Here is a 19,379-nt window from a genome sequence, read left to right as displayed (position 1 = left end):
ATCAGTGGAATAGACAAAGGGGAATGAAGGGAAGGGCAGGGATGGAATAAGGAAAGACAGTGGAATGAATCTGACATAACTTTCCTACTTACATATATGAATATACCACAGTGAATCTCACCACTCTGTGAATCTACAAGAAATTAATCAAAAAATAACTATGGGCAAAATAAATAAATAGAATGTGTAAAACTCTGTGAAGTAAACAAAACTTTTCCATTCTAAAGGCGAGAAACTAAATCTCATAGATGTTGAGATGCCCAAGTTTACACAGTTAGAAAGAGATGATGGACCAGATCACTGGGTTTCCCATTTGAAGTCTTCCAGAAAGTTTGAAAAATAAAGGAAAAAAACTAAAAGTTCCATAAAGACCTAAAATTATCTTTTTCCTGTATCCTCAATCTCCCCCTCTCTGCAGAATATGATCATTAGAATAGCTTGCTTTTTTCACTTCACATTGTATCATTTGCATTTATATTTATTATGACTACCTAATCTTCATATAGATCCCTTATTGACTATACAATATATGATATATTAAATTATTCATTCAAAATAATACTGTGGGTGAAGTGCTACTCTATAGAACTAAAGACAAATAAGAGAAAGGTAATTACTTAGGCCAACCAGATTTTCATGTTTTGCTACCATGGGTACAACTAAGATTAAATGTCTTTTCTTTATGGCATGCATACCACAACGGTGGCCACTTGAATGAACAGCAATGCTACCTCAGCAATAACCTTCCTCTTCCCCTTCACAGATAATGTATTTGAATTGTCTGCTCATTTAATTCTGTACCTCCTTGCCTGTCTATACTTAGTAATCCAAAAATAAAATGTATGGATGAACATATTTTTATATTTTATTCTCCATAACTTGTGAAAATAGCTATTTTACACAAGACAAGTGTCCCCTATAGAGGATTAGTAAAAGCTATTATATGAGCATGGGTAAAATTGACTGATATTTAGGAATAAATTAAAATGGTCTAAGTTTCATTTTATTTGGCTCTCAAAGAACCATTTGGTCTTTTGCTTGTCTTAAAAATACAACCAAGTTATAACTACATGGCACAACTAAAAGGGTGATCTGTGATCTGCAAGTTGATTAATTTATCTGGAAAACTTTCAGCTCTCCACTTCAATTTGTACAGTGACAACGCAGTCTAAATCAAATTTTAAATAAATGCAAACATGGCAACTCTATAGGCCAGATTCTGGAGAAACACCTTAAGAATTCCAAGTCGAAGTCTTTGTAGATCCTGAGAGGCCTATATGTTGATTTTCTTTTAAAGAAGTGTCAAGATACATTTCTCCATGGGCCAAGAAAGGGGGATTATGTAACTTAATGAGACAATGCCATATTAAACCCGAGCTGATAGCTCCCTAAGTCTTAGGCAGGACCCAGCAAATGTTCTCATTGTTTTGGATCCTTTACTCTGCTCATGACGTCTTGGGTTGGAAAGCTTGTTAGAAGCCATCTAGCCCAAACAGTCATGACCCACATCCTTTTTCCACTGATGAGGGGATGGGATGGACACAGGAGCTTCCAGCCTCAGAACTATGCCAGGACATTAGGCTCTTCCTCACCTCACTCCTGGAGTGTCTGGCCCACACCCATCAGGTTCAAGTTCTGAGCAGGGCCCTCTGTGCCCTGCACAGTACCACTGGGACTTACCTCCAGAGGCCCGGGAGCGGCACTGCCCAGTCATGGGGCTGTACTCCTGGTTCTCATCAGCACACACACACAGGAAGGACCCTTCCACATTTTCACAGAAGGCTTCACCACATACGCCACTGAGGAGTTCACACTCGTTCACATCTGGCAAAGGGAGTAAAGAGCAAGTGAGATGCGTGTGTCAGTCCGGACAGTTCTTCATTCTGCCAGCACTGCCAAGGCCAGTAGTGCCTTCCGGAAATGAGGTGCTCTCCAGGAAGCTGGCCAACCCCATCTGCTCTTTTAGGGAATAGGCTCCTAAAGGTAGAGCTCATGCAGCTGTCTGTATGAAAGGACTAGGAACATGCACAATAATGGTTTAAATTCCAATTCTAGTTTTAAGGGACACCCTGGAATTGCACTGGAAATAACAGTATGTGCCCTTTGAACATCTAGTTTGGTCTTCCCTGACTTTTCAATATATCAAAGTCAGAAATGGCCCAATGCTCTACTCTCAGTTCTTAAATCCAGAAAAAATTAGAAGCACAGGCACTCCAGCAAGCATAGAAACTTTAAATTCATTTAAAATGCTAAAAATCTACTTAAATGTCTGAAAATACAGTTTACTAGCAGCCAAGAGGTCCATAAATTAACATTAGAATTTGGGTTATAAGAGCTATAAGCATTTATCAGGGTGAATTAATCATTCATGTGAACCAAATTGGTCCAATAACTAATACTGGTTTCACTATACCTTTTCAAATTCTGTGGATGTCCACAGTGTAATCTATATTTTGTGGATTTTTTTTTCTGTGCTTAAAATATATATAATTACAACACAGTCAAGTTATCTCATTAATGAGTATGATTTACTAAAGGATGTGCAATACACCCTAAAGAAAGGCCAATCACTATATCATACATTTTACCTTACTTCTCCAAAAAGTTTTATTTTTATGGCTGTCCTGTTCAGCAAAGTACCTCACTTGACATTTGAAGAGCTCATGGGTCTTATGCATTAAACATGTACACACACCAGCTTCATGAGCACACTCTGAGATGGTTTATACAGTGTTAAAAATGTGAGCAGTTTTCCAAACCATTCAGGGAAAAAAAAATCCTATTTCCCCTGCTATATCCAGTTTATTGGACAAAAGGTTTATGGGTTTTGACTTATTAAGATAATTAACCTCAGCTTCCCATTTCACTTTGTTTGTAAACAAATATAAACCCAATGAGCTGGGTTTCATTTATAAAAAGATATTATAACATAAAGTAAAGCAGAACTGGAATATTTAATCAATACCGACAGTTATTATTTAGACCAGAAAAGTTGACTTTAGGAATTTGCCAGTTCACATTTATCAAATTTAGGTAAATGTCATATGAAACTTTCTACTTTCCAACTCATATTATTTACATGGCTATTGAGCTCTTTCCCACCAGACACGTTCATTTAATCAAGAACTATTTCCCACTTACTTATATGGGCCAGGCCATGTGGCCCAGCCCGTATGTGGGAGAGCAATGATGAGTCAGTCAGGCCCAACTCCTGCCCTCAGGGAAATCAGCAAGAAAATCTCACAGGCTTCGTTAGTGCCAGAAATGAAAAATACAGAGCTCTGTGAAGTAGGGAACAGTGGTTCTTTCATGCAAGAGTAGTTTAGAGAATTAACATTGTAGCCCAGATCTGAAGGATGAGTAGGTGACAATGAGCAGGCGGGTGTGTAGGGTCTAAGCAGAGGAAAGAAGACAGCCCAAGACTGGCCTCAAACCTGTCTCATCTCTGAAATGCTGCACAACATCCAGTGTGGTGAAGTGCATACAATAGGTGCTCAGTTTGTGTGTGTGTATCTATAGATATGGAGAGATAGATCTGGGGGGTGGGGTTTGCTGGGGATTAAACTCAGGACCTCATGCATGCTAGGCAAGTACTCTACACTGAGCTGCATCCCCAGTTCTCAGTTAATAGGACCAAAAAAAAAAAAAAAAAGACAAAATGACATTTGTTGAGTTCACCAAAATTACAACAAATATCCCCTTCTAAGGGTGTGTCTTGTGTGCCATACTGAAATATCAACAAAAGGTCAGTGTGCTCATCTGGTTGGCTGGAAATGAATATTAAACAGGGGTTCAGGGACCATGTGGAGTCAACATCTGATATTTCAACAGTTAATAGTTATACACAATTTACTGAGTAGGCCAATCTTGGTGCCCATTCCAGGGAAGGGAGACAGAAAGCTCGCAATCACATGCAGGTTGTGGACTTGGAGAAGAGGGCTGCAGGCAGCAGATACACAAATAAATGATTCCCAAAAGGTTGTAAGTGCTATGATAGAATTTGCTGAAGGTGTTCTGGAAACAGGAAGAGGGTCAAAGCCCAGCTTGAGGGCAAGGGAGGGAGCAGAGACAGTGTCTGGAGATGGTACCCAACTTCAGTCAAATCATAGTGCCCACTTAGTCACAGTATAAGCAAATGTCAGGCAATTTTTAATCACTTGGGTTTTGGTGGGAAGGGGACTGAAGCAGGAGAGATTAGAATAGTCTTGGCTGTATTATAAGATAGCCAAGATGTCTTCCTGTGGCTAATTCTGGAATAATTATATGTGTTCTTGGCTAGCTGTGTTTATGCTCAAAACTACATGACTATTTTTTAATGTAGTTGGGAATTAACTAATATGATTGTGAATTAAGTAAATTCCAAAATTAATTCCAGAGAAGCAGTTTTTATTCAAGTGGTATCATCCAACCTCTAAATAGATCTTATTTTCCCAGAATTATCTGGATGGCAAATAACTTGTTTTCCTTGCAAATTTTCAAACCAATAAGTTATTGACTTCACTTCAAGTGCCATTTGCCCTGTAGTAAACAGAGCTATTTTTCTCCATTAAGAAGTATAAAGAAAAAAGCCTTGTTAATGCATGAAGTTTCAGATTTTATAACCTTTCTTCTGTTTCCCAAGAAATCACTCTAATTGCAAGCATGTTTCATAATGACATTGACTTGCAGAAATCAGCTGATCAGAAAATGAAACACAAAATCTCTTCTCTAGGAGCATGTGTTGGATGATATTTTAGGACATCTGATGACATTCAAGATTCTTTCCAGCACCATCAATCCCAAAACGGACTGAAGAATAGAGTTGCACAATCAAGAGCATCAGTTTACTGGTGTCATTCCTGGAAACCGAAGTTCTTTCCAATGCTCTTCCTTAAATGCACCGCCTGAGGAGCTGGATTTCCATGACGGACTACCTATACCATGCTGCAGACTCTGCTTCCTGGGCCACAAGGGTCACAGAGTGCTGCATTCTCAACTAAGGGTTTAAACACATGTCCTTTAAAAACATACTTCAATTTAAAGTCATACTTCTGTAATTATCAATGCTCCTCTCCATTTCAGAAGCCACAGGATTTGCCCAATCTCATATTATATGATAAAAGCAAATTCTGCCCAAGTTTGCTGTTTAAAATTTCCTCTTGTTGATAACTTTTTGAAAGGGACACATGGAACATGTTGGGAGAAAAATTCTAAAAACTCACCCACACACCCTTGCCCATCCTGTGGGGCTTGAAAGCCCTGATAACAGAGGCAGCGGAAGGAGCCAGCTGTATTGTCACAAAACCCGTGACTGTCACAAACAGTGTTGTTTACACATTCATCAATATCTGCAAGAAAGACATTTAACATCAGACACAAAACAAACACAGGCTGACAAACACCGGATATTAATGGATGAACAGAGGCACTCAACACACCTGATTAGTATGAAATGATCATGTTTACACAGAAAGAAGTTTGCAAACATTTTACATATTAATAAAATGTTTTGATGACAAAAATGGTTTAATAGGCAAAACATTGGGGTCTGTGAAAAAACATTTGCTTTTCCTCAGGAAATGTTTTTAAATCGAAATGACTGCTGCAAGTGCCACGGTGAGTATTTCCCAAATGTTTTCAACTCTTAATTTCCCAGGGAAGTTACAGTTCTACAGGGGAAAAGATGAAAACAACTGCTCTATGTGCAGAGTTGTGGGTAGCAAGAAGCAATGGTTCCTCAACCCTGTAGACAACCTTGATCTTTTCTACACTGTATTCCTGTGAAGTCAAGAAAGGATCTGATGAATTCAGCAGAGTAGCCAGCCAGTCACGGTTACTCATGAGAAAAGATTTCCTGTCCCTAAGTTATAGCCACTCGAGGTCCTAAATGGCAGTGCCATTGAAGTGAATAGCTGGTTGTGAGCTCATTCTGTTCTCTAGCAACTTAATGGCAGACAATGACCCTGCGCCTTTTTCGTTCCATTAATAAAAATGCTCTCATAAACAGGAACTCTTAATTACAAAGTTACAGCGGATTTTTAGATGGGGGCTCTTCTTCTTAATCCTTAGTTACTAATTTTCTTCTTACTTCTTCCTTCCCTTTGTCCTTGTTCACAGTCACATTGTACACTTCCAGTTGCCACCTCTTCATTTAGTCCCCAAAATACAGGTTTTCAAAGAAACAGTTAAGGAAATGCAAATATATGTGAAGAAGATTTTACTTTTATATTTAAATAATGAAATCAGGTAACAGATGATGAAGGGAATGACAAGTTAAATTTCACATGACAGAATTTAGTTTGGGAGGAGTTAATGTTATTAAAATCAAACTTTTCTCTTTGAAAAAGTTTTTAAAGCTAAGTTGAAGAAATTTTCTGGAAGAATACAAAGATAAGTTAATAATTTTTCAGAAGCTGCCTGACTTCCTAATTTTCCAACACTGATGTTATCAAGCATAAATTCACACCGTCACACTTCTGAATTGCAAATGTGAGTAACTGCGTCAACATTTTTTTGATTTTCTCAATTTGAAGATAATGGTCCTTTCTGGCTTCAAGGCTGGGCCTTTCTCCATCCTGACTGGTCTCTGGTCCCTAGTTCCACCTGTGTGCTCTTTTCTACTACCTTCAATTATTCCACTCTGGGATCTTCTGCTGTCTCCCAAACTGTTGACTTGAAAAGTGTTCACTTGATCATGTTTTAACCTTTCTGCAAAAAGTCTCAAAAGAACCAGCCACACTCATTGATTTTACTTCCCAACATGTCATCCCTGGGTATCTGTTGGGAATCAGTTCCAAGGATTTTCAACTCTCTTATATAAGATGGCACAGTGTTCGTACAAAACCTATGTCCATCCTGCCATGCACTTTGGCAACCAGGGTCTCGCAGATGCTAGGCAAGTACTTTACCCTGAGCTCACCCCAGGCCCTCTCATACACTTTAAACCATCCCTAGATTACTTATAATACCCAATTCAGTATAAATTCTATATAGTTGTTATAACTATCCTTCAGAAAATAATGATGACACTTTAAAAAAATCTGTACATGTTCTGTATAGCTGCAATTTTTTTCAAATATTTTTGAACCCCAGATGCAGATCTATTAGTTATAAAGGGCTAACTATATAGCTTCTCTGTAATACAGAAATATTAGTCACAAGATGCATAATATTAATAATAATATTGGTATGTTCTTACAATTACTGTGAGAATTAAGCAAAATATGTACAAAGTGCTTAGAAGCATAATGTAGAAACATAATCCAATACACACCAACTATGCTACCCTTACTGCTCTTCTTTCTCCCCCTCATGAATGACCTACAATCTCACTCCTTACCTCTCTATCCCACTGAAACTCCTATGAGAAAAGGCACCCATGACAGACTCATTAAACCCACTGATCATTTTCCAGTCCCTCACCCTTGACCTCTAAGTCTGGTGAACACCCAGTTCTTGAGCACTTCCTTCTCCATGTTCAATAACAGAATATTAATATTAATTTTTAACCACTTTGGCTTGCCACTGCCCTTTCACAGCCCAAGGAGGATGTCTGCCAAGGCTCAGACCCCTGAGATCTGCTGCAAGCTCAGTACTCCCCCCTCCCCCTTCCCAGGCTCTCTCAACTTCAGTGACCACAACCCTTGGGATGAATCCCAAATCTTCATTCTCAGCCAGGATCTTCTCCCAAGTATATTTCTTAGTCTTAATTATTTCTATTTGATCTGCTCCTGCGATGACAAACTTTATCAAGCCTGAAAGTGAGTTTATTGTTGTCCTTCTAAAATACTCACTTTCTGCCCTTAGTGGGAAATTTCTCTCACTCCAATTCTTCCCTTCTTGCCTCTCGCTCATCTCCCTAAGGCAAACTGAAAACTCAGTGAAATCATTGAAACATATGAACTATTTAAACATTTAAACACATGAATCTCCCTCACAGCATTTAACACAAAGAAGATACTCAATGAATCTGATCTGGATGACCTTGAATATTAGCCCAAGACTGGGATTACAACTTGTTTACTGATACAGTGGTGAGCAGGAACTGTATTGTGCAGTCTAAAACCTAACATAGGTCACTGCTAATTTTAGACTTCCTAAAATGGGCAACTGTCAAACACACTGTGTTATTCTTTGAACCACTGGATTTAAGGCTGGAAACTTCAGGTAGCACTTATATACTGATGATGTCCTAGTCTCTCCCAAGTCTTGAACCTCTGTCCTTTAAAGCCCTTTATCTAAAACCTTCAGACATGTCCATGATAACTTCCGATCATTCCCTTCATCACCTTGCCTCCACTTCTCCCTAGGTTCCCTTCATTAGTGAATCCAACCAGTCACCCAACCAGAAATTCTGATGTCATCTTTCCCTCTCTCCACCTTCTCATCCTTTCCTGCCCTTGTATCTCTTGGCACTCCTCATTGTCTGTCTCCCAGCCAAATGTGCTCCTTCTAAAACATGACCTTGCCCACGCCATCCCCTTACTCAGAATGTTCAGGATCTCCACTTGGCTAGAGACCCCCCACGGCCTCCTTAGGAAAGCATCAAGCCTCCTTTGTCATCTGGCTCCTGTGCACATCTCTGGTCACAGTGTGCAGATAACCTCCTTCCCAAGGTGCACACCAGCCCTGTTGGGGTGCTAGAGTTCTTTGAAAACCAAGTGTCTCTAATTTCTTACTGACTTGGTACACACTCCTTTTCCTGCTGAATCCCTACCCCTATCAGCCTTGGCTTTACTCAGAAACTCCAAGTCAGCCCAAGGGACACCTCTTCCATGATACTTTCTTTAGCTACCAGTGGGCAGATTTCAGGATCCCTCCTCTGCTCCCAGAGCATTTTGTGTTATTGTTATGTTTATCAGGGCCACTATTTTTTTTTTATGTGGGAGGCCTTTGACTAACCCTCACCAGCAGTTTATTTCTGGGAGGAGGGAAGAAAAGCAGCCACTAGAAACCAACAAGCATATTTGGGTCTAGATTTTAAAGTTAAATGTCTTGGCTTTCTTTATATTAATTCTACACAATTGCAGCAGATGAGGATTTCTTATTACTAATCACTAGCACAGGAAGTGAATAATTGACCTGAAGATGAACAAGCCCCAAGCTGGCTATGAATTATTGGACATCTTGCAGACTCAGACTTACTGTAACAGTGATTAACCGAGAAAGTTTAGATGAGCAATACCTTGGATTTGAATGAATAGGAAAAAATAACGAGACATGCTTGCTGGACTCTAGCTCTTCAACAACTAACATTTTATAAAAATGATATATTGTAGCTCTCTGAAGTTTCATGTTTTCAACAATGAGGTGAGGTAATAGCTTAATAAGAGGACAAAACTTTTTTTTCACTTCTCTAATGACCTATATAAAAAGTACATTATTTCATTAGAATTTTCTTTGATGGTGAGAGTTCTCTGAAACATTTTTCCATTGTTACTTTGAACAAGTGAAAGCTGTCCTGTTTTGCTGAAGCTGAATTTGGAACAGAAAACTAAATTTTGACTCATTCAATATCATGTTTTCTTTTTGCTTAATGTTAAAACTACTAGAGCAATTTTGCCTAGGTATCTGCAACAGTCATGAATGAGATCATCCCTAGTCATACCAAGCATATGTGACCTGTTGGAGTCATTTCTAGCAATCCTCTCAGTTGTCAACATAGACAAATTAGGTATGCTATCACAGGACTTTCTGATTTCTCATGCAAGTATTTGTTCTTTATATTATTCACTGGAAAAGATGGATAAAAATATTCATAACTTAATGGAAATGAAGCTGAGAAAGAATACACTGAGCAAGGACAGTGGGCCACTGATGTAAATTCCTCAATAACAAATTACCTAAATTTGTAGAAGTGGAACACAGATCCAGGTGACTGGAACTACGAGTAGCTCATTTTAAAAGAAGTAATGTCTACTCTGTTATCAGCGGATTATTATCTAGAATACATTCAGAACTCAAAAACAACACCAAAAAAACCCCCCAACAACCTAATTAATAAATGGGCAAATAAGTTAAACAGATACTTCTCCAAGGGAAAAAAAAAAGGAAAGAAAGAAATACAAATGGCTAATAAGTATATGAAAATATGTTCAACATCACTAGCAATTAGAGAAATGCAAATCATTTCACACCAGTCAGGATGGCAGCCACCAAGAATACAGGCAATAATAGATACAGGAGAGGATGTTGAGAAAAAGGAACATTTTCATACTATTGGAGGACTATAAATTAGTACTATAAATCAGTATGGTGGTTCCTGAAAAGACTAGGCATTGGAACCACCATATGACCCAAGTATACCACTTCATAGTATTTATCCTAAAGAACTAAAAAGTCAGTATCATACTATAGTGATACATACTTAACAATGTTTATAGCAGCACAATTCACAATAGCAAACTATGGAACCAGCATAGGTATCCATTGACAGACAGATGGATAAAGAAAATGTGATATATGTACATGATGAAGTTTTATTCAGCCATAAAGAAAAATGAAATTATGTCATTTGCAGGAAAATGGATGGAATTTGAGATCATTATGCTAATCAGAAGGTCAAGGGTTGTATATTTTCTCTCATAAGTGGAAGTTAGGAAACAGAAATGGAAAGATGGGTTGTGATCACATGAAAATCAAAGGGAGAGGAAAGGGACCAGAGGATAGGAGGGGAGGCAGAATGAGGGCTACTGGCCAAATTATATTACATTGTGTGCACGTACGAATGTGTAACAATAAATCCCATCATTATGTACAATTATAATGCACCAATAAAAATGCAGGAAAAAAGTAACAATGTTGTCAATGAGTGAAAGGTTCATACTTTTGAGGATCTTAAGCACTGACCTGTTTCCTAAGTCAAGTTTGTTACACCACATGTTTTTTTACTTAATACACTTTCTCAATAATAATACACTTTTCAAAACCTACTGATTGTTATCAGGGATTCAACATATTAGAACAGAACTCTAACCATGCACCCCAAATCTTAAGTAATGGTTAAGGTCAAACATTTGGTAAGGTGAATTATGAAATTAGAAAAAAAGTATGTAAAAAGAGCATGATTTTGTAAAGGGGACTGAGTCTAGTTAAACCTGTTTACTATCTAAGAAACTAAAACTGTGTTTAAGACCCTGACAATGGACTTCATAACAAGCATCAATGGTGTCACCAACTGTACAATATTTCCTATAATATGTTTGGAAAAATCTATGAGTATCATGAGAAAGATATATTTGTGTCCATTTTGTTAGCAAAGTGGTGTCTTTTTTTAAGGCACATTCATTAGTTTTTTTTTAATTTTAATTTTCAATTGCTCAACATTTGTGCTTTGCTGATTTCCTTCTTCCCAGTTCTGACAGAACACACCTTCTTATTAGGGAAGAGCTCACTAATGAGCCTCCCTTCTGCTGCCAGGATATACTCCAGGGACCTGGGTGGTGGGATGTGACTGTCATTTTTGGTAATGAATTGTTCACAAGAAAATTTCCATAGTTATTGTTCAGCTGAGAAAAACATTGTTTTCTAATATTGTTAGAACATATTTAGATGAATCACACAGTCCATTTTGACTTTAAAGGAAACTTGGGACTATCTAGTTCAGCCTCTCTATTTTAAGAGTTATAAAATTGAGGTCTAATAAGGGGAATGGACTCACATCAAGATCACATAGGAGTTAGAGGCAGAACTGTAAGGAATAGAGTCTTATCAAGGAACAATCTTCTGAATCAAAGTTGGTGGCTCTAAACCATCCACCAGCTCTTACCATAGTGATTGCTGGAACAGCTTCCTCCTGCATGATGAATAGAACTGACCACACTGTGAGCCCAACAAGCACATTGGCATCTGTTCACTATGAAGATGGGAGTCAGAACATGGTCTCTGCTACTCACTGACTCATCATTTACTGACTGGTTGTTTAGTCAAGGACCTCCTCTTCTCAGCATCTTTGTCCTTAAAACTAGAAGCATCATCATACTCAAAATAAAAACACCAGAGGTGTGGTAGGCCCCAAAGAAAATGTCCTTCTAGAAGACCTTAAGAAGACAGCATGGCAGGCAGCAACAGCCTCAGCAAGACCAGGACCACATCCAGCATTGGTGTTCTCCAGTCTCTTTATTAAAAGGAAATGACCCACTGTTTCAGCCAAGAGCTTCCTGACCAACTGCAATTGGTTAAATATTTGATGCCAGATTCTTAGGAAAACAGATACAAAAAAGGGCCTTACATTGGAAAGGATGTAGGGTTCCTGCTTAGGGAAAATGCCGCCCTCAGACTCCTTGCTGAAAGGAACAGAGGCCAGGAAGGAGAAAGTACAGCCCAGCCAAGAAATGGGGCCGAGAGATGCAAAACCAGCTGAAGAGCTGCCCAAAGGAATTTTTAAATGGCATGGCTGCTGGCCCAAAAGAGATTAAGGTCTCTCTCACAGCATAGGAGGGAAGCCAGCATTAAGCAGAAGATGAGCGCAAGGCCTAAAAGAAAAAATTAAATAAAATAAAATTTAGCCAATAGGAAATTAAAAACTGGATTTGGAGATAGTCCAGACAATACAATAGGATATTGTGGAACCTTTTAAAAAAGGTCCACCGAGGTCTGGCAACATTAAGAAGTCTGGAGAATACGGTTCGTTATGTGTTACGGAAAATAACTTAGTTCTGAGAAATATGGACGAGCCAGAAAACAGTAGAAAAGATGTCATTGTGCAGGGTCTGACCACCATGCCATTGCCCGATAGAGAAGTACAGAAAAGAACGTGGTGACCTTGATGGTTACAAGTCTGTTTTAAAAGCCAGCAGCCTGAGATAAGCAATAAGAAATGACAGAGGTAGCAAATTATTTCAAGGTCAACTTTCTAGTGCCTAAATTCTAGAAGACAAGGCTGCCAATGAGAGATTTTCCTCACATAGCTTTAAGATATACTACCTTCAAAGAGATTTACTTAAAGTTATTCTTTAAAAAAAATTATAGAGACAAGCCTTCCATTTGATGTCTGCAAGCAGCAATGAGTACCAAAGAAACGAAACAACTTTCCTCTGATTTTTATCAACCATTAGCTTGCCAACATATATTCCTCATTCATAAAGACATTCTGTTGAAAATCAGCCTAGAAATCTATATTTTTATCTAAAAATGTGGGAGTATCCAATCACCACACTCTTTTGACTTATCTCTTGGCTGTACCCCCAGTCTCACCTATGCTCCAACCTTTTGGGGGCCTTACTATCTCTCACTCAGGTTCCTGCAATGGTCTCCCAAATGGGTTCTTTCAGCCACTTATCAGGACCCCAAATTCATCACCCATAATGACAGAAAGGTTTACCTATTAAAATAGTCCAATTAAATAACTCTCTGCTTAAATCTTTTCAGTGTTTTCTCCATGGATAACAGTATAAGGGCTCTGGCCACATTCCTGTGAAGCTTGTCCATGCTTATGTTCTCAAGTTATTTGCCTTTCCAGCTGGCCCCTGTCTATCCCTCTCTGTTGGATCATTTCATCAGGATCAAACATTTCCTGCTGTTTCTCATTTTAAAAAGTAATGAACAGTCTCCTTGCACCATAATCCATATTTCTCACCCCCACCTTTACAAAACCAAGGTTCTTGACTCTTCTACACATGTTGCCCACTTCTTCAGTCCTCATTCCCACTTGGATCGCTCCTAAATATAAAACTTCACTGAAATGACTCTTCATGAGATCACCCAAAGGATTCTTCTTGATTGTCACCTTAGTAGTCCTCTCAGTAGTACTCAGTGCAGTCGGCCCAGATCTTCTTTTTGAAGTATCTCTTCCCCTTGGTTTCCCATGAGCTCCTAGGTTCCCCTTTAATCTTTGATCTACCCCTAGACAATCTTCATTACTTGACACATACATGCTGAAGCTTCTCAGGGTTTAATCCTCAACCCTCTTTTGTTTTCATTCTATGATTTCTTTTGATGGACTCATCCATTCTAATCTGATGATTCCCAGTTTTTACCTCCAGTTCAGACTTCTCAACCGAAGGCCTAATGTGGTTCAATTGGCACTTGACACATTCCCATGAATATTTTGTAGGTAACTGCAACTTAATATCTTCAAATCATACCCTTGACTTGAAAAAAAAAAACTGCTTCATTTTGCAACATGCCAGCAAATAGTGCCACCAAATATCTACTTGCTAAAGCAGAATCTATGGTCTGTCAATGCTCTTTCTCCTTCATGCCATGCACTCAATCCAACATTAGGTTCTAAACCAGTATCATTTTCTATCTCCAAAACATTTCTTCAGACATTCATTTTTTTCCATTGATTAGTGGGATCAGTAGGGTCACTTCTGTAGTCTCAGTGACCAGTGTGTCTGGAAGGAACTATGAAGACAATATAGACTTTTCTCTTGCGCCTCTAATCCCCTTTCTAACCAGTATCCTGTATGATACATACTTTAAAAATACAAATCACATGGATGAACCTGAAGGATATTTTGTTCAGTGAATTAAACCAAGCACAGAAAGATAAGTACCAGATGATCTCACTCATGTGGAACTGAAAAAGTTAATATCATAGAAGTAAAGAGTAGAATGGTGGATACCAGAGGCTGAGATGATTGGGTAAGGGGATGGAGAGAGGTTGGGGGAAAGACATGTAATTACAGTTAGATAGGAGGATTATAAAAACAAATGTATCAAATAGGCAGAGAGAGAGAGAGAGAGAGAGAGAGAGAGAGAGAGAGAGAGAGATATTAAAAAGTAATAAGTGACTGAGGCTGGGGAGAGAAATAGGGAATGACTATTAATGATTATGGAGTTTCTTGTGTGGATGATGAAAATGCTCTAAAATTGATTGTGGTGATGGCTGCACAACTCTGTGAACAAACTAAAAACCACAGCATGTATACTTTAAATGGGCATCTACTTTAAGTTTTAAGCCACAACAAATTTCAAGGAATGAGGTTGTGCAGAGTATGTTCTCTGAGCACAGATGTATTAAAGCAGAAGCTGATAACAAAAAGAGTAACTAGAAAATCCCCCACTGTTTGAAAAGTAAGCAAAATATTTCTAAATAATTCATTGGCCAAAAGAAAAGAAATGACAATGAACTTGAATAAAAATATGATTGAAAGGCAAAATACAACACATCAAAAGTTCTGGATGCAGAAAATGTCAATCTTGGATTCTTGGAAGGAAATCTATAACTATAAGCATACATATTAGAGAAGAAATTTGAAAATCTAATGGTTTAAGTATCTATTGTAAGAATGTAGATATTAAGTCAATTTCAACCTAAAGAAAGCAGAGAGGAAAAATAATAAATAAAAAAGCAGAAAATAACAAAGTAAAAAAGATAGAGAAAAAAATCAATAAAACCTGTTTCTTTGCCAAGATTAATATTCCTAGGAAGACTGGTTAAGATCAAAACAGAGAAGGCATAAAAATTACTGAAATAATAAAATGAAAAACATTACTACACATTCTACAGAGAAGATAAGAAGGTATTATAAACAGCTTTGTACCAGCAAACTTGACATTTTACCTTAAATGGATAAATTCCTTGAAAAAAAACTTTCCAAAACTGAAGAAAAGTCAAAAGTCTAAAGTCTATGAAAAGAAATATTAACTGCAAGTAAAAGTCATTCACAACACATATCCATAACAAACAAAAACTCCAGACACAAATGACCTCACTGGTGAATTCTTCAAGAAATCTGAGGAAGATGTAACACCAATCTTACACAATGTTTTCCTTAGAGCAGACAGAGGGGACAGTTCCAAACTCATTTTATGAGACTAGAACAACCTTTACTCCACAAATTATAAGAACATCAAAAGGAAGAAAAAGTAAATGAAATTTCCTCATGAGCATAGATATAAATATTCTAAACAAAATATTAGCAATTTAACCCCAATGATATATAAGAAGGAAACCATATCATGACTGTTGGGTTTATCATAACAATGTGAGGGGATTTTCACTTTAAATAATGAATATGGTTATCTATGTATGGGATGGTGGCCACTAGAACTACCCTCTTGGGATCATTATGTAGAAACCATGTGTCAAGAATAGCAGTGACAAGATAGATATCCTCTGGGTCTCAGTACTCCAGACTGACATCATCAGCACTAGACCACTTGTGCTTAGATGGGGGCCCAGAAACAAACTCTTATTTAAAAATCTAGCTAATATAATTCACCATGTTAACAGAAAAAGAAGAATATAATGTAATTATTTCAATAGATGCAAAAAAGATATATTAAAATTCAAAACAATCATGATAAAGACCCTTAGCAAATCAGAAATGAAAAGAAATTTCCATATCTGATAAAGTATCTTTTTGTTTAATCTATGGTGAACATCATACTTAAAGAAATAGTGAGCACTTTTTCTGCTGAGATCGGAAGTGAGATGGGAAAACTAGCTGTCACGACTTGTAATAAGCATTGTAGTAGACATCCTATGCAGTGCTCTAAGACAAGAAAAGGTAGAAAGTATAAAACTAGCATGACTTGTAAAACATAATTGTATAAGCAGGAAATCCAGAAGAATCTATAGATAACAGAATTATTAAGTGAATTTAATAAGATCATGGATAAAAGATCAATGTGCAAAAAATCAAATTGTTTCTATATACTAAAATAATTACAAAGATAAAAAAATTAAATGCTATTCACAACAACATAAAAATACTGAATGTCTAGGAATAAGTGTTTAAGAAAGTTTGCAGACTTTACACAAAAACTGCTACAAAACACCAAGAGAAAGAAAAAGCCCTTATAGAGGAATGTGTTATATTTATGAAGTGGAAGATAGTATTGTAAAATGCTAAATCACTATAAATGGGTCTACTGATTCAATGCAATTCAAATAAAATTCCCAGGATAGTTTTTTTTAATCTGTGTTTGAAAACTGTTAATCTGATTATCAAAACTGTGTAGAAAATCAAAAGGCCAAGAACATCTATGACAAACTAAAAAACAAAATTGAAGAATTTATCACTTACAGCAACAAATACTGAAATCCATTATTAAGCTATTATAATTAAGACAATGTGATATTGGGTGTAGATGGACATAACACAATGCCTTTATTTTTATGTGGTGCTGAGGATCGAACCCGGGTTCCGCCCGTGTTAGGCGAGCACTCTACCGCTGAGTCACAATCCCAGCCCAACAATGTGATATTGGTGCAATAATAGATAAATAAACCTGTAGAATGGAGTCAACCAGAAATAGGCTCACAGATATTTGACCACATGGTTCTTGCACAGTTGCAAATTGGTGGGAAAAGGGCACTGTTTTCAGTAAGTGCTGATGACTCAATGTGACAGTCATCTAGGAAAAAAAGGAAATCATGATCTCGATTTTATGCCAAAAACAAAATTCAGTTTCAGGTGAATTATGAATCTGAATGTAAAATTCAAAGGAAAAAATTTTCAGAAAACAACTTTTCAGAAAACAACTTGCTTGGCGTGGTGGTGTGTACCTGGAATCCCAGCAGCTTGGGAGGCTGAGGCAGGAGGTTGAAGAGTTCAAAGCCAGCCTCAGCAAAAGCAAGGCTCTAAGCAACTCAGTGAGACCCTGTCTCTAAATAAAACACAAAATAGGGCCAGGGATGTGGCTCAATGGCTGAGTGCCCCTGAGTTCAATTCCCAGTACCCCGCCCCCCCGCCCGCAAAAAAAAGTATCTTAATGACTTTAGGGTTTGCAAAGATTTTGGACATGCAAAATACTGATCTCAAATGAAATAATTAAAGCATTGGATTTCCTTAAAATTAAGAACTTGGGTTTATCTGAAGAGATAAGAGAATTGTTTTGTGTGCTTTGTTTTGATAAGGTATAGTAGGTAGCATTTGACAGCTGAAACAACACTCAAAAAGGGTTTGAAAAGTGGTTAAATATTAGTCTTCAGCAGGAAAATGTGAACTGGAACTATAAGAAGACACCTTTTCTTAGCATGGCTAAACTGAAAAGGAATGGCGTACCTATTACTGACAAGAATGTGGATCTGGAACTCTCACACTTCACTAATGGCAGCATGAACTACTCTGAAAACCTGGCTGTATCTGGAACTCAGCAACTACACTGCAATATAACTTCTAGGTGATATCCACCGAAATGAGTGGTCACATCTCTCAAAAGACATGTTCTAGAATATCCATAGGAGCTTCATTCACAATAGCCCCAGGCTTGAAGCAACTCAAATGACCGTCAGTTGTAGAATAGATGCATAATTATAGTATATCCATCAAATGAATTACTATATAGCAGTGAAAAAAATGAACTGGCACAGCAAACTAGATAGATGAAGCTGATAATCATAATACTGAATGAAGAAAGCCAGATATCAAGGAGAACATGTTATATGATTCCATTTATATAATGTTCAAAATCAGACAAAATGAATCCACAGTAATAAAGTCAGAATAATGGTTAATGAGGCACAGGGAAACTGGGAATGAGGATAGGAAGTATCATGAGGAAGTTTGAGGGATGAGTCAGAGGGACTCTGCAAAAGTTTAGCAAGTGGCACCCTATGATTTATGCACTTTTCTACATGCATTTCAAACATCAATTTAAAAAGAAGCTAATCTACACTGCTGCATTTCCTGGCTAAAGAAAAGCCTTACCATTTCAAAAGCTCACTTTGTTTCTCTATTTCCCATGGGTAAGAGGTATTGTGGATTACATACTGGATTCAATATTAGAGAGCTCTGAATGATAACCCTTATCACCACTTCCTAGCTGCTTATTTTAAGTCATTCCAAAACTTATCTTTCTCTAACTGCAAAATGAAGTTAAGGTAATTTTTTTAAGGACACAACCAAAAATAAGAGAACATATGTAACTCAGTAGATTTTTCCTTAAAAATTTACCTACATTTCTACATGATCCATTGCAAGGCAAGGACATTATTTAAATATTATGAACCAGTATTCTAATGTTTCTTAGTCTTGTAGAAGTGATGGAGAACTATGATAGAATCATTTTATCACCATTTTAGAATTATGATAGTACTGCTATAGATTCAGAATAGACTGAAACCCTAATATTCTAGTATATGTATATGGAGCTTTGGAATTATGACAATTTAAATAGTGCAAAGTAGAGTTGGACGCACTTCACCTTCAGAAGGTAGGTCATATTTTATGGGCAAGCATTCATGCTGAGGTGCTGAGATGGATCAGCCCAGCTCTCCAGGGAGCTCACCTCCCTGCCCCTTCTCACAGCCCACTGAGTCCCTAAAAATGGCTCCTAGTCATGGCCTCCTTCCCCACTCCACATGCATAGTCATACATTTGAAAATAAACAGTTAGTAAAATGCTCTTTTACATAAGGGTAAAATATAGAATCAATGATTTTTTTTAACTTTGTGATTTTTTTGAACACCTAAAAGCATCCTAAAATTAGTTTAAGTATGTGAAATA

The 19,379-nt window shown here is 37.5% G+C and overlaps 1 protein-coding gene across 6 annotated transcripts in view; it reads right to left on the bottom strand.

Annotated features, from left to right (window-relative positions):
* Ltbp1 (latent transforming growth factor beta binding protein 1) overlaps positions 1-19,379 on the bottom strand; it is a 388,495-nt gene that overhangs the window by 40,722 nt on the left and 328,394 nt on the right. For 3 of the 6 annotated variants that reach the window (XM_076833843.2, XM_076833846.2, XM_077105219.1), the window contains 2 exons: positions 5,202-5,327; positions 1,681-1,824 (listed from right to left, as the gene is read on the bottom strand). In XM_076833843.2, the coding sequence (XP_076689958.1) occupies positions 1,681-1,824; positions 5,202-5,327 (270 nt within the window). The remainder of the gene's footprint in view (positions 1-1,680; positions 1,825-5,201; positions 5,328-19,379) is intronic. The other 3 variants (XM_076833845.2, XM_076833848.2, XM_076833849.2) reach the window with 1 other exon arrangement.

The sequence above is a fragment of the Callospermophilus lateralis genome, chromosome 14, assembly GCF_048772815.1.
Source record: "Callospermophilus lateralis isolate mCalLat2 chromosome 14, mCalLat2.hap1, whole genome shotgun sequence".
Classification (NCBI taxonomy): domain Eukaryota; kingdom Metazoa; phylum Chordata; class Mammalia; order Rodentia; family Sciuridae; genus Callospermophilus; species Callospermophilus lateralis.
The sequence above is the reverse complement of the archived record's forward strand: the minus strand, read 5'-3'. Positions and strand labels throughout refer to the sequence as shown.